This window comes from Tachysurus vachellii, chromosome 1 (genome assembly GCF_030014155.1).
Source record: "Tachysurus vachellii isolate PV-2020 chromosome 1, HZAU_Pvac_v1, whole genome shotgun sequence".
Lineage (NCBI taxonomy): Eukaryota > Metazoa > Chordata > Actinopteri > Siluriformes > Bagridae > Tachysurus > Tachysurus vachellii.
This window is the reverse complement of record NC_083460.1, coordinates 7268179-7282480: the sequence shown is the minus strand read 5'-3', so window position 1 is coordinate 7282480 and position 14302 is coordinate 7268179. Positions and strand designations below refer to the sequence as shown.

At 37.9% G+C, this 14302-nt stretch overlaps 1 protein-coding gene across 1 annotated transcript in view; it reads left to right on the top strand.

The window, feature by feature from the left end:
* Nucleotides 1-473: 473 nt before the first annotated feature.
* Nucleotides 474-14302, top strand: part of LOC132846117 (piezo-type mechanosensitive ion channel component 2) — a 48613-nt gene continuing 34784 nt past the window's right edge. Inside the window, exons 1-11 of the mRNA XM_060870661.1 lie at nt 474-510; nt 2921-3083; nt 4443-4731; nt 4881-5094; nt 7980-8154; nt 9372-9473; nt 11586-11715; nt 11870-12036; nt 12397-12627; nt 13491-13605; nt 14102-14301. Of these exons, the coding sequence (XP_060726644.1) occupies nt 2976-3083; nt 4443-4731; nt 4881-5094; nt 7980-8154; nt 9372-9473; nt 11586-11715; nt 11870-12036; nt 12397-12627; nt 13491-13605; nt 14102-14301 (1731 nt within the window). The 5' untranslated portion in view covers nt 474-510; nt 2921-2975. The remainder of the gene's footprint in view (nt 511-2920; nt 3084-4442; nt 4732-4880; nt 5095-7979; nt 8155-9371; nt 9474-11585; nt 11716-11869; nt 12037-12396; nt 12628-13490; nt 13606-14101; nt 14302) is intronic.

Genomic DNA, 14302 nt, shown 5'->3' with positions numbered 1-14302 from the left:
ACGTAGCTGAGGCAGGGAGGTTTAGACCACAGTGATGGATCAGAAGCTGGAATAGTAACAGTGTCATAGTATAATAGGCTCAAAAGGCAATCCGACACGTATTCGAGCTGCTAATTTACTAACAAACCCGTCGGTCGTTACTGTAAATGCTTCAGTCACAAGTAAAGTGTTGCCCAGTTCATCTGTTTGCTTCATCTCTCAGCTGACACAGAAATACTGGAAATGATGATCAGGAACTCAGTCTTTTAATTTTAGTTACTTAATTACTGAGCCTACTGTACGTGTACTTCATTTTCTGTTTGTTCACTGTTTGAAAGCGTATCGAATTGATGAACGGCTCAATTTGAAATAATTACTAATGAGAAATATCTTATAATACATATTACCAGTAATGTTTTATTTTGCTTCACAAATCAGTCCAAGAAGAAGATACAGATTGTAAAAAGCTTTATTTTTTTCCCCACCAGGTTCAGTTTGGGAGAAATCTATACGACAGATTGGATTTGAGAGGTAAGATACAACATTTTATTTTAACTCTATGGATTTTGTATAAACACACACACATAGGGAGAGACAGAGAGAGAGAGAGAGAGAGAGAGAGAGAGAGAGAGAAGAAACCTGTGCATATTTATGTGTTGTTCTTCCTGTCATTTAAATGTTGTGTTAAATGAAATTTATTCCACAGTATTTCCAGTTGAGAATTTTCAGAAGTATTTTTAATGTTATTCCAAAGTTAATACATTTGATTCTGATTCATCCTAATAAGAAAAAGTTGCTAGTGGGAGTTTTATGATTGTCGGCTTGCTGTTTATACCAAACGAGTTCAGAATATTATTTACGTCTGAATCAACTCTCAGTACAAACACTGCATCAACCCAAACTTGGGAAGCTGTAGTCAGAATTTACAACTAGAACTATTCTTCACCGAATGTAATGTCTTGCAGTGCTGTCGAGTAAACAGGTTTTATAGTAACACTGTAAAAATGAGTAATGGTTGTGTAAAATCAGGTTTAGCTCTCAGTGTCTATGGAGCAGATAACACCCACAGTGCGTGCTGTGCTACTAATAATTGTAAGTGGTGGAAAATTATTGACTCACCCTTGGATGTTTGAAGTCTAGGAGCGAGAAAGACCTTTGTGATATTTTTAAATTATTGAGTTGCTTGCTTGTATAAGCATCATCCTGCTGTTAGCAGGAAACAAACAGAGACAAACAGCATTACAGCCCACTTACGCGTGTGTCAGGCAGTCTGCCTATCTCTCCATACAGCTCCACCTGAGCGCTATACCCACTTACACCTGACCTGCTTTTGAAAGCCCACATTTTTCAGAGCCAAATCTGACATGCGGAGGCACTCATAAGACCCTGATACAATTAGCCATGGTTTCTCATAAGTGCGGGCCGCGTGTCTGTGGGTTTATTTTGCTAAGAGTGGAGCCGCTGAAAGTGGCAGGAAGCTGAACTGTAAACTGTTTATGCCCCTAATTGACCTGTTACTCCAACGAAGGCATTTAGCCATGACATTACGGGACGGTGATGTCTCTCTCCTCTTAAGCCTGGCACGGACGCATGCGAGAGGGAGGAAACAGAGCCGCCAGATTGACTTAGAGCCAACACGCTAGGGAGAGATGAGTCTAAAGAGGCCGCTTTGGACCAGAAAAGATAAAAACCAGCGTTACATCTTCTGTTTTATTTAGAGGTATTGGAGCATCTAGTTAAAATGGGCCTTTCTAAAACCTCCGAACTTCACAGTTGACATGGAGACTTGACTGCGTTCATTAGCGCAGCGGGGCCATTTTTGTCGTTGTTTTTTAAGGGTAATCTTGAGCTGATTGGAAACATCATTCAGCTCTAATTAGACTGGAATCCAGTTAGCAGGTGTTGATTAGCTCTTACTGCAACTCTCAATGTTTACGAGGTAAACACAGTCTGGAAAAATGGCCTTTTTTGGCTTCACACTTTTCTGACTGCAGAAAGAATTAATTTTTTTTATGTAGCCATCATGAGAGCTGTTTATTATTGCAAACAGTTTGATCTGAAGTCGAGCATGGCAATGAGAGACGTGAATATTCTTATATAATTAGCGGATAAATTGCAAGGTGCAGGAATATTTTGTAGCAAACAAGGTTTTTTTACAGTAACCATCTAGTAAAACTTTCTTTTCTACATTGGTTAACATTCTATCCCCTGATTTAGACATCTCGGCTACAACATACGTTAATGCCACAACCATCCTTATTAACATATTCTGCAAGATCGGAATCACAGATAACTTTTATGCTGGCTTTAAGTTCCAGCTCTGGCTTTAAGGTCATAAAAAACATTGCCTCTCAAAGAAAAGTTCACTAGAAGCTATTCTAGGACTGTGAAAGAAACTATTTTGAATAAATTGTTCCTAAAGAGAAGAAAAGAAGAAAAAAAAAAGCCTTATTTCCACTGTGGCTGTTTTAGAGAAGCCTTATGTGCTTCTAATGAGAAATATTTATATCCCTTTATTATGGGGAAATGCTGATTTTATAGAACTGGGTGGGGAGGCATATAAAATCCAAGTAGCACACCACAGATGTGCAAGAAGGTGCAGCTGGAAAATGCTGCTTTGGGGGGAAAAAAACCTGCATTCCAATAAACTTCCCATCTTTCCGGCATCACAGATGGTGTTTGTTCACAGGACCTCCAAAGCCACACATGGTATTCAGGTTAAATAAACAACTACTGTAATAATACGTTTACATGTTGGATATCATTCCTGTTATATCCTAGAACATCTTTATTATTCATGGTGTTTTGTTTGCATTGGAAAATGACTTTGGAAAAATAGATATTGGGATGATGTATATTAAGAATCTCTTTGATTTCAATGACCTACAGTAGTCAGTGCTTCTGAGTGTAAGAAGACCGTTCTGTTCTTCTCTCCGATTAGTGTTATAGGTGCAGATTTCGGGAATGGCATCCGGGTGTTTCTGCCAGACATTGGCATGTTCATGGCAGGCCTGGGTATCTGGCTGCTGTGCCAGAATCTGCAAAAGAAGAGAACAGTGGAGGAAATGGCACAGTACAACCAGGACTTTGATTCAAAAGAACTGGTGAGATTACATTTAGCACCAATTTCTTTGTTCTTTACAGACACACACACACACACACACACCATAATTAGGCCAGAACTTACTTAACTGGATGCTAAATAATTCATACTACCAGTCAAACGTCCGGACAAACCGACTCATAGATTTATTAAATATATAGATGAAAGTTATATATAAGATGAAAGTGACATTATTTGATATTCTCAAGTAGCTTCTCCTTGAAAGTTTACTAAGGATGTTTTACATCTGAATTACTCGAGTTCAAACCAGGACCAATTGTGGCTGCACTGGATTCACATAGAAAATGTCCTTCTGAAGTGCGGCACAACTGCACAAACTCAGACGTGAACTTAGTGGTAGACATTGTGCTTTGCTGCTTTTTATTATTTTCTTGTGGTAGCAACTCAAGCAGAAACAACTCCCAAACAAAAAAGGTCTAGAAGAGTAAGAGTAGTCTTTCACTGCTTCTTCTTATTCTCCTAATTAAAAAACTACTTTATAAGAAAACTAGTTAATCTTAAGGAAAAACTACGTTAAATACTTACAATAAAGGTTAAAGACATGAAATTGACATTTCAGAGTGTTTTGTTTTTTAACTTAAACTTTTGTTAATTAGCTAATAAATTGAATGCGCTGAAAGTCTGTGAAATTCTACAGAATGTTAAAAATTTATTGATAAATTGTGAATTGCCCTTGACATTGCAATTATGTATAATACTAAGGTTAATCCAGGAAAGTATCCAGGAAAGCAGGGCTATAATGTTTATTCAGTAAGTGTTAGCACATGGTGTATAAAGAGACTCACCGGGCAGAGACAGTGTGCTGTGCTGCCATTAACAGGCTGCTGGTTCCTGTGCTCCAGGCCACACATGTGGAGCAGTTAAAAGCTTGTTTGGTTTATTGTGTGTTGTTGCTGAGAGATTCAGAGTTATCTAATCTACAGCAGCTTTGTTTGTCATACACATCATTTGTTTAGAAAGTAGTGTGCGCTGGAACAAAAAACTGCTGTATGTTGTTATATTGTTCTTTTTTTTTTTTTTACAAAGCAAATGGCAATATTTGATTGGAAGAGGCTGGGTTGAATTGTTTCAATATTTATAGGGGCTTTTTAAAATTGTAAAATTAAAATTTCTTTGGGAACTTGGCAACCAAACCTTGCCTGTATATAGTAAAATAGGCATAAAAAGATCTTCCAATATCATGTTTTTCGGTTTTTTTGTTTTTTTTTTGTCATATCACCACTGCCTACGTACTTATAATTATTTTATTTACCTTTTTTTCTAGAAACAGATTGGAAGCTCTGACGTACGGTGTTATGGAGATGTGTTATTTAAAAAATGTATTTACGTCTTCACAAAGGAGGACATCGACGAGAAGAGAATCCTTGATGATGAAGAGGGTGACGAAATGCTGTACGATGAAGACTTCGATGCTGAAGATGAAGCGGAAGATGAAGACGATGGTCCGCTAGATGAAGAACAAGAGGAGGAAGAAGAGGAGGAGGAGGAGGAGGAGGAGGTGAAGGAGAGCACTAAGATGAAGGTCCTGCGCATAGTTGCGGGAGTGGCTTCGAAAGTGAAAGATATCATTGGTAATCTTATCACTACAGCAGGGAAGGTGGTGGTGACTATACTGCTGGGTCTGACAGGTGAGCAATTGCATGTCAGTCTTGGTAGATGTAGTGCAGAAGCAGATGGTTAAGATTTCTTAAAGTGTCTGATGTTAGCGCGTTCATTTTGATTTGTGTGTTTGTAATCTGTGCACCAGCTGACACTCATTGTGCATCCACACTCACAGGCATGATGTTGCCCTCTCTGACCTCAGCCGTTTACTTCTTCATCTTCCTTGCTCTGTGCACATGGTGGTCCTTCTGCCAGACCTTTGACACACTCCTCTTCAGTTGCCTGTGTGTGTTGATTGCCATCTTTTCTGCTGGTCACCTCATCGTTCTCTACCTCTACCAGTTTCAGTTCCTCCAGGACAGCATCCCACCTGACGACAGCTACATCAGGTTTAGTTTAACTGCTTTTTGGTAAAACAAGCTTTCTCACACTAGAGTTAAATGATGCCAGGAATGTAAGGTCTAATACATATGGCTGCCCAAGAAAGTTAATAAATAAATTAATAAAATTATACAGTGATGGGGGGACACGGTGGCTTAGTGGTTAGCACGTTCACCTCACACCTCCAGGGTTTCCAAATTTCTCTGGAAAATTGTCCGTAGTGTGTGTTTGCGTGAGTGAATGAGAGTGTGTGTGTGCCCTGCGATGGGTTGGCACTCCGTCCAGGGTGTATCCTGCCTTGATGCCCGATGATGCCTGAGATAGGCACAGGATCCCCGTGACCCGAGGTAGTTCGGATAAGCGGTAGAAAATGAGTGAGAGTGAGAATTATACAGTGAAGGTATCAGGCACCGTCTTATAATGTTGTTTCATAACTAATTCGCACGTCTGGTGCATTCGTACTACTATTATGCAACCAAAGAGCTCTGTTTAGGATCCCTAAGGATTATTCTGAAATCTGAGGTTTTTTTTTACTTTTATTTTATTTAAAATCAATAATAATGTATGTCTAAGAGTGCCCCTACCCTGCAACATACTGCTGTATCTCTGCTGTGGCCGATTTAAGACATAGGTCACAACCTGTTCATCATCTGCGCACATCTGCATAATACAACCGGTTGCTATAGAATCGGCTTTAATGTGAAGGCTGCAGCTGAGTTTATCAGTGAGTTGTTTTTTTAGCTCATTTTGTTCATAGTATGCTTGCATAGTATATATGTAGAGTATATGATTAGTTACCTCTTATAGTGTATTATTATCATAATTATTCTCAGGCCTATAGATAGCTCTCGTAGTATCTGTCTCTAATTGCAGTGATTGACAGACACTTCAAATCTATATTGAGGCTTTACTTCCTGGACAACCTATGATTTTTTTTTAACTACTACGTGCAACTGCACTATAACCGTTATCATAGTCTTTACATGGTGTTTCCTTGCATGTGGTAAACATTCTAAAATGCACCTTACTTTCCCATCTTATTGAATATGTATCTCATAAAATCTTATTAATGATCTCTGACTGATGTAAGAATCCAGGTTTCTAATAGCACACAGAGTAGGTTTCTATTCTTGTCATGGACTCCATGGTTACAAATCAATTTCAGGAGCTTTTATTCATTCACCTTGAAACATTAAGACCATTATTTCTAAGTATAGTTTCAGCGCCTTGGATGATGCTCACATGCCTCTATTCATTTGAGCCTAGTCTTAGACCCTATAAAGGCACTCTCACGTCCATGAACCGACACTCCATTATTTGTCTGCAGTGGATTTTATGACCATGAGAAATTTATATCATCTGGAATAAAGTGAAAATTGACTGATCAAGTCAATTAGTTTACTGTAGTAATTTCAGTACATACTGTTTTGATGCCTTAGTATTACTTTACTGAATATTGGTGTTTTTAGATTAAACTAGGTGTTGTTTTGGCCCTTCTTTGAGCATACTGAATCATTGTAACTGCAGAAACACAGTAAATGTGTCCCGTACATGGCCTAATTATGGCTGATGACAGAGCCTTGGCCTTGGTTTGCACAACTGTTGAAAGAGCGTGTCGTCAGACTCTGCTTCCCAATAGAGTCACAATAGAGTCATGTGACTTGGCCATTCCCAGGTGCAGGAAGAGGCCAAGCAGGAAGTGATATCATCACCCAATGGGTAGCACCCGAGACACGCGTCTAACTCAAGCATTGCAAAAAAAAAAACACTGAGTGATTTTGTTGTGTGTGTGTGTTTTTTTTTAATTTTTTTTAAATAATGGACAAATTACATATTTTGGATTTTGGAATTATGGATAAATTATATTTTATGTGCTGTAGTTTTGGATTAAAGTGGACTCACTGTTATGAGTTCTAGACTACTACTACTGTATAGACCAGGGGTCGGCGACCTTAAACACTCAAAGAGCCATTTGGACCCGTTTCCCACAGAAAAAAAAAACACAGGGAGCCACAAAACCCTTTTGACATCTAAAATGAAGATAACACTTCATATATCGTTTTTTTATCTGTATGGAAAGTATAGAAAAAACTGTAGTGTGTTGCATTTATGAAATCAATGAACTGCTACAGAGTAAACTAAATTTTATTTCTGCGGGTTGAACAGATTGAACTAACCTTAACAAAAAAGACGCTGGGTTGAAGGTTACTTTCAAATAAAATGTTCAGTGTCTAATTGAGTCCTCTTCGTATTCATGACATCAAAATTTTAACTTGCCGACTGCAGCCAAGCAAAAATGCGTCTGCTTCTGTGTGTCGGATTTCGCAAGTCGGCAGTTATGACGCATATTTTGAGCGACAAAAAAATTAAACACGGTTTATTTTCATTTTACAAGAGCGTCATCGTCTTAGAATTTAGAATTACATTTAAAAAAACTAACTAACTAAAATAAAAAAATTATTTTTCAAATCTACAGGGAGCCGCAGCAGAGGGATGAAAGAGCCACTTGCGGCTCCGGAGCCGTGGGATGCCGACCCCTGCTATAGACCATTACAATTATGCATTAGAATGCATAAATTATGATAAACACACTAGAATGAGTGCATTAACAGAAACTTGTGATTTGTCTTGGAACAACTCTAATAGGAAACGAACCAAACGTTTCTGACCATTGTCAGTGTGGTATAAGTATCAATAACGCAGTGATTGTTTTTAAATTTTGGTGTGTAAGTCAATAGACATAGAAACGGGTTCATACCAGGACGATGATGCTATTTATAGTTCATATAAAGACAGTAAAGTTAGCTTTAACAGGTTTTGAGCTTCTAGAACGATATACAGTATTTAAGATTTTTTTTAACTACATTTCTCCTTTTTTTATTCTCTTCACCAGATTGTTTGGCATTTCTCCTATAATCAGGACAGACTGCTCATCTACATGGAAGCTAATTGTCTATCCTGGTCTCAGTTGGCATCATTTTGTCAATCCCATCATGCTCCTGGTGCTATACTACACCCTGGCCACACTGATTCGCCTTTGGCTGCAAGATCCAATGCTCACGGTTAAGGTTCTTTATTAGATTCTCAAGTCTACTACACTGAAACAATGAGCTAACCGTATCCCCATCTCTAGTATGTACATTCTAAATTAGTATTTAGTAGGATATGCATAAAAAAATGCCATAGCACGTTATAACAGTAACATTTTCCATTAGTAGTTCAATTTAGTGTTGAGGAGCATTAACGAAAGACATTACAAATAAATTTTCATAAGTTTCAGTTATGCTATTAGCTGTTTTCTGACCAGCTGAGAAACTAAAAAACTTTCCATGTCAAAAACAACGCATACCTCTTACAAAGTGCTGACAATGGAGACTCCTTCTGAAAATACAAAATAAATATCTCTTCACAGGAAATCACATTTTATTCAACTTTTTCTAAACAGAGTATAGAGATCTTTTGTTCCTGTTTTGGCATCCCTAAAATAACACGATTAACATTTCAGAGTTTATTCTAAAAACTCTGCAACTAAAGAAATCAGGTGCAATTTCTGTTTTCATACATGAAGCACAAGGTGATGATTTCATTCATGTGGATGACTGCAAATAAGAAATAGCAGTCTATAGGATACTCCATAAAATCTGAACGACCAATGTCTTTTCAGCTAGCTATATAAGTTAATGACGCTAAAACCCCCTTGGCCAATCAATACACTGAAACACAATAACGCAATTAATAACACTGCAAGCCTTTGTTTATTATTTATTTATTTAGTTAGTTAGATAGTTAGCCATGTAAAATTCCACAACACTGTATCCCCAGCATGGCTTCTCAGTTGCCAAGAACAGATTAATACTCTATTCTGTCCCTCATAGGGCTGCAGGTTTCCAGAGCACAGGATTTTATAGAGTGGTCAATAGCATGTGTCCTTTAAAAACCTGCCTGTCTGAGAACATATTGATCTGCGGGCTGAGTGTTTCCCTGTTTGCAGTTCAGAAAGCAAGGCATGAACATCTCTGATTACAGTGTAAATCTATTGATGACACATAAGGAAGACATTCCAGAAACAGCCAATATCAGTCAAATTAATCTCGGTATTACTACTGAATGTGTCTATGGGTCAGCATCCAAGATCATGTACATGCAAGATCTGCACGATGATATTTATGTTTAAAATGGTGTAAAATATCCTGATCAAATAATATCATATATCATGATCAAATTGTCTGTATTACAGAAAATGACTAATTCACTTCTTTTTATGGTTTATTGCCTTGTCTTATAGGAGAATGAGGAAAAGGAGGTGATTGAAGAAAATGAGCCTCCCACAGCAGAAAAAAGGAGGCAACTATGGTGGACTACACGAAAGAAGACTGAAGAAAAGAATGTAAGTCATTATATATGGATTGATATTATATGCTTTCCATTAGGTCTCAATGTGACATTTAAAAGGACAAAAAGAAACCTCAAGGTTTCCAAGGATGTGCAAAAGATGACTAATATAACCTTATATTAGACGTCAGACCGTTCATGGGTCAAACATTTTGGGATGAGATTCAGACATACCAGGAGCATAATAGTGTCAGGCCACACAGGCCAAATGCAGGGAATTCATGGTCATCTGTAGTCAGTCTGTTCTCACTGAGCAGAGCTGGATTGGTTTAATATTCATCACTATCACATGCAGTGTTTTATCCTGCCCAGTATCAGTGGTATATCCTTGCACGTTTCCAGAGAGGATAACATGAAATATAAATACCACTAAAACAGCAGGGTGTGTATTAAATCAGTTTGTGAAGGACCAGTCTCAGAAAATCCTTACTTACAGTACAATGATCTGGATAAGCAAACAACAGGATTGAATTTTGACACCTACAGATACCTTTAAAATCACAGTTTGCTCACATTGATCTGAATGCATAAGACAGGTTAGTTTGGACCTTGAAGAAGAGAATAAATACAAGTTTCTTTCTACATACTTCTTTAAACATTCTATTTTTGTTCAATAGCCATTGTCACATTTCATTGGCTATATATATATATATATATATATATATATATATATATATATATATATATATATATATATATATATATATATATATATATATACATGTATGTATGTGTGTGTGTGTAAATTGAATGGTTTAAATGTTAATAGACAGTTAAGATTAAAGTATAAAGAAGGCATCGAAAGCTCCTGGTCAGAATTTAAATCCTGGGCTTTGTCCAGCAGAAGACGTCCATGTTGAAGGTTGGAGCTCTCCTCAGAAACACTAAAAGCTTTTGCCCAGAACAAGTGTGTGAGTGATGGCCTATAATATCTCAATAGTGCTGCTCCTCATTGTTCCAGCTTAGCGGTGGTGTTAGAGAACAATAATGCCATCGACCTTCTGCTGGTCAATATCTTCACCTCTCTCTCTCTCTCTCTCTCTCTCTCTCTCTCTCTCTCTCTCTCTCTCTCTCTCTCTCTCTCTGTCTCTCTAGCTTCTGTCCACTCAGGATGCTTACAGCACCAGTGAGGTTAGAGAACATTTGTGGTTTTCGAGAGTGTTATGTAAATCCTTCACATCAGTAAATTTAAGACCTGATATATGTACTAATATCGATCTGATCCTTGTGTTCATCCAAATATTGCATTTGCTATGTGCTGGCATTATATTTTTATAGTTTTGATGAGGCTTAATGTTATGTTATGTTGATGATTTGTTGGATCATTTACTTTTAAACACAAGAAGAATGTATAATAAGGCAAGACCATTTTTGCTTGGTTGAGATATCTTTAATGAGTCTATTTCTTGCATATTTCCTATGTAAAGGTATTTAGATAATGTAGTTTATTTAGTTGCTTCTTTTGCTGCTTGGTCTTTTGAACCAATATCTTCAGTTCAGTTTTCATGCCATATGTTATGTGGCTAATGTTATCCCAGCTTTATTTTTGTGAATATGCACTATGTATGTTGCATCTAGTATGCCTTTAAAGTCATAATATGGTTATATGTCTGTTTGTTTCTGGACACCTGACCATCATGCACACATGGGCTTTTCTTGCTGAATGGGCAAACATCCCCACAGGTACATTGCACATTCGAGTGATAAGCCATTCCTGAAGATTAGAGGTTATTATAAAGAAAAAGTGGAAATAGATGTTCTACAAGCACATATGGGTGTGACTGGTCAGGTCCATATCCTTTCAGCCATATAGTGTATTTTGGAAGACCAAAGAATTATTAGTATTAATTACTAGTATTAATAATAATAATTTCACAGTTTACTATATTTATAACAAGCACCAAAAACATCAAGAAAGCAAAAAAAATAATAATTTACAAGAATAATTCTAAACAAATGTGTCCGATGCAAAGTGCGTCTTTGTATAAGATTTATATTTGAGGGTATCTTGAAATTTGAGCATCACATTGGCTATAAAATATAAAATTTTAAAATAAATATTAAAATAATATAATAAAATATAATTTCTACCAAATTTACCTCATAGGCAGTGTTGGTGAACTCCAACGGGACGTCTTTTGGTTATGTCCCCACCCTAAATGCAGAGAATGGACCAGTTAGCTTGGACCTCTTCTCCATCCCTAAGTATAAGGTGGACCAATCCAATAATATTGAGGGTAAGATGAAATTTTACATTCATCATAAAGAAACATGATTTTACATAAGTGCAAAATCAAGATATTGTCGTTTTGGCAAGACAGTGCATGGTGATTATTGATATCCTTTGATCTTTATTGATGCGGTGATTAGATATAATGCTGCTCTGTGCAGATCAAAAGGACGGAGAGGTGTATGAGGTGGTGGAGATGCCGCCGGAAGAGGAAGAGGACTTAAAAGATGGCGATGAGGATGAGCAGAGCGCGGTTCCCGCTGGCCTTGTCAAAGTCTTTCGTTTCATTATGAAGCAGAGTTACGTCTGCGCTCTCATCGCCATGATGGTGAGCAGGTTTAATCAGCACATTCAGTCACCACAAGGTTTTATCATAGAAATATTCTTTATGTAAGGAATTATGTATGTACAGTAATGTTCCGACATGCCCTTATCGGAAAATAATCAAAGATTTAGTGTTGACCGATGACCTTGTTACTAGAACAAAGTTCATTGTTTTGTACTTACAGAACATGAATTCCTCTTATACAACTGACATTTATTGCATTTTTTTTTTTATTTAATAAAGAATGACATCTATTTATTTTCTAGCTTTTTTGTTGAATGTCCACAATACAGGTTAGTTTCTGTTATCACTGCATAAAAAGTGCAAACTCTCTCTCTCTCTCTCTCTCTCTCTCTCTCTCAGGCCTGGAGCATTACTTATGTGAGCTGGCTGACATTTGTCTTCCTCATGTGGTCTTGCACTTTGTGGATGGTGCGAGACAGGAGAAAGTATGCCATGCTCACTTCACCCTTTATGGTGGCTTATGGAAACCTAGTAATTGTGCTGCAGTACATCTGGAGCTTTGAGTCCCTGAGTTCTGTCCCCGGCCTGTTCCTCAAGCCTGTTGATCCCTTCACTGAACTCTGCTCCAAGGTAACAAGAGAAATGCATGCTCCATGCTAATTAGAAAGATTAAGGGATAAGCAAATCAGTGGCACTATTAGATTATAGTTTTTTAATTAGTAGTTGCGGTCAGAAGATAAAAAATAAAAACCTCTACCCAGCTGCAAGTGTATGCTATCAACTGCTTTCTCTACAGTTTTTCTAGATTAGTATATCGTCGCTGTCGGGCGGAAACCTCGTATGTCCAAATTTTGTCATTTTCATATTTTTTCACATATCGATGCTATTGGTCAGTCCCCACGTCGGTCTTTTATTTTTCCAAGTTATTTACCAATCTAAAGTCTTGAAAATAGCTTGAGCGCAAATCTCATAACTCCATTGGACACTTCAACTGTCCACCTCTTCCTCACTCCGCGGGAGAGCTTCGCGGCATATTTCTCCTCAAGAAGAGTCGCTACGAATCAACACGTCTTCTGAGGTAAATGTCTTCAAAACACTGGGCTCAAAGAAAAAAAAATCTTGACCCCCGCTAGTTCTGGTGCTCATCTGAGGACAGGAATTTAGCGCAAGACAATCCACTGCAACGCGGACTAAACCCTGTGCACTGCAGATAAGGTACGGTGTTTTTTTAATTTCCTGAAAAATAACGGTTTTGGAGATACGAGGTTTCCGCCTGACAGCGACGATATCTTATAAGTTTTATCAGTTTTTGCATGGAAACAATTGCCAGTTTGTCAATTGTCAAACGTTGAATAATATCTGTTTACTCTGTTGATTATAATGGATGTGGCCTGAAAAATGATTTTCCTGTCCATAATAAAAACTTTTTGATGTTATTACTAATGTGTTCCCTGATGTATGTTCAGTAGATTTCTCTGTTGGTTTGTCATTAGGTGCTGTTCTTGCTGAGCTTCTGGTTGCTTTTGCATCAGACACTGACTGAACGTCAGGACAAACTAAAAGAGGAAGCAACGCTTTCTGAAGTTTCAGTCGACTCAGAGAAAAAGGGTGAGCTTAACAGCTGACCAAACGGCCAAACCCTAAATTATTATGCATGGTGATGATCTGCGTAGTCTAATGATTAGTGTTTGATTGGTCGGTACATCGATAATTTCCTATCCAAACTTGTTAATTTCTGACAAGCTGAGGAGTCTGAGGACAGGGTCAGCCATGATACAGCAGTTCTGGAGGAAGATTATGGTTGAGACCTTGCTCAGTGGCAGCAACTTGGTGGTGATGGGGCTCGAACCCCTGTATTTCAGATCCTTAGCTCATATCCGTTAACCATTCAGCTAGCAGTTGTAGAAGACCAATAGGAATGTGTATAAGTTCTGCATTACAACTTTAGTGTATGCTGAATCCTAACTCAAAAGTACTACTATCAGCTCAGACTGACTGTTCCAGAGACAGCCAAGTAATAATAGAGTATGTAATGCTACGTATATATGGTTAGAATTCTCTTCTCTAAGTATTGATAAGGGAGGAGAAATATTTTGTGTTGTAGAGGTAGAGAAGCCAGAGGAAGAGGACGGTGGTGAGAATGACCTGATGCAGATGATAGGAAAACTGGTCATGGCCATGCTGGTGAAGTACTGGATCTACGTTTGTGGTGGCATGTTCTTCTTTGTGAGCTTCGAGGGACGCATCGTCATGTACAAGATCATCTACATGATGCTGTTCCTCTTCTGTGTGGCCCTTTATCAGG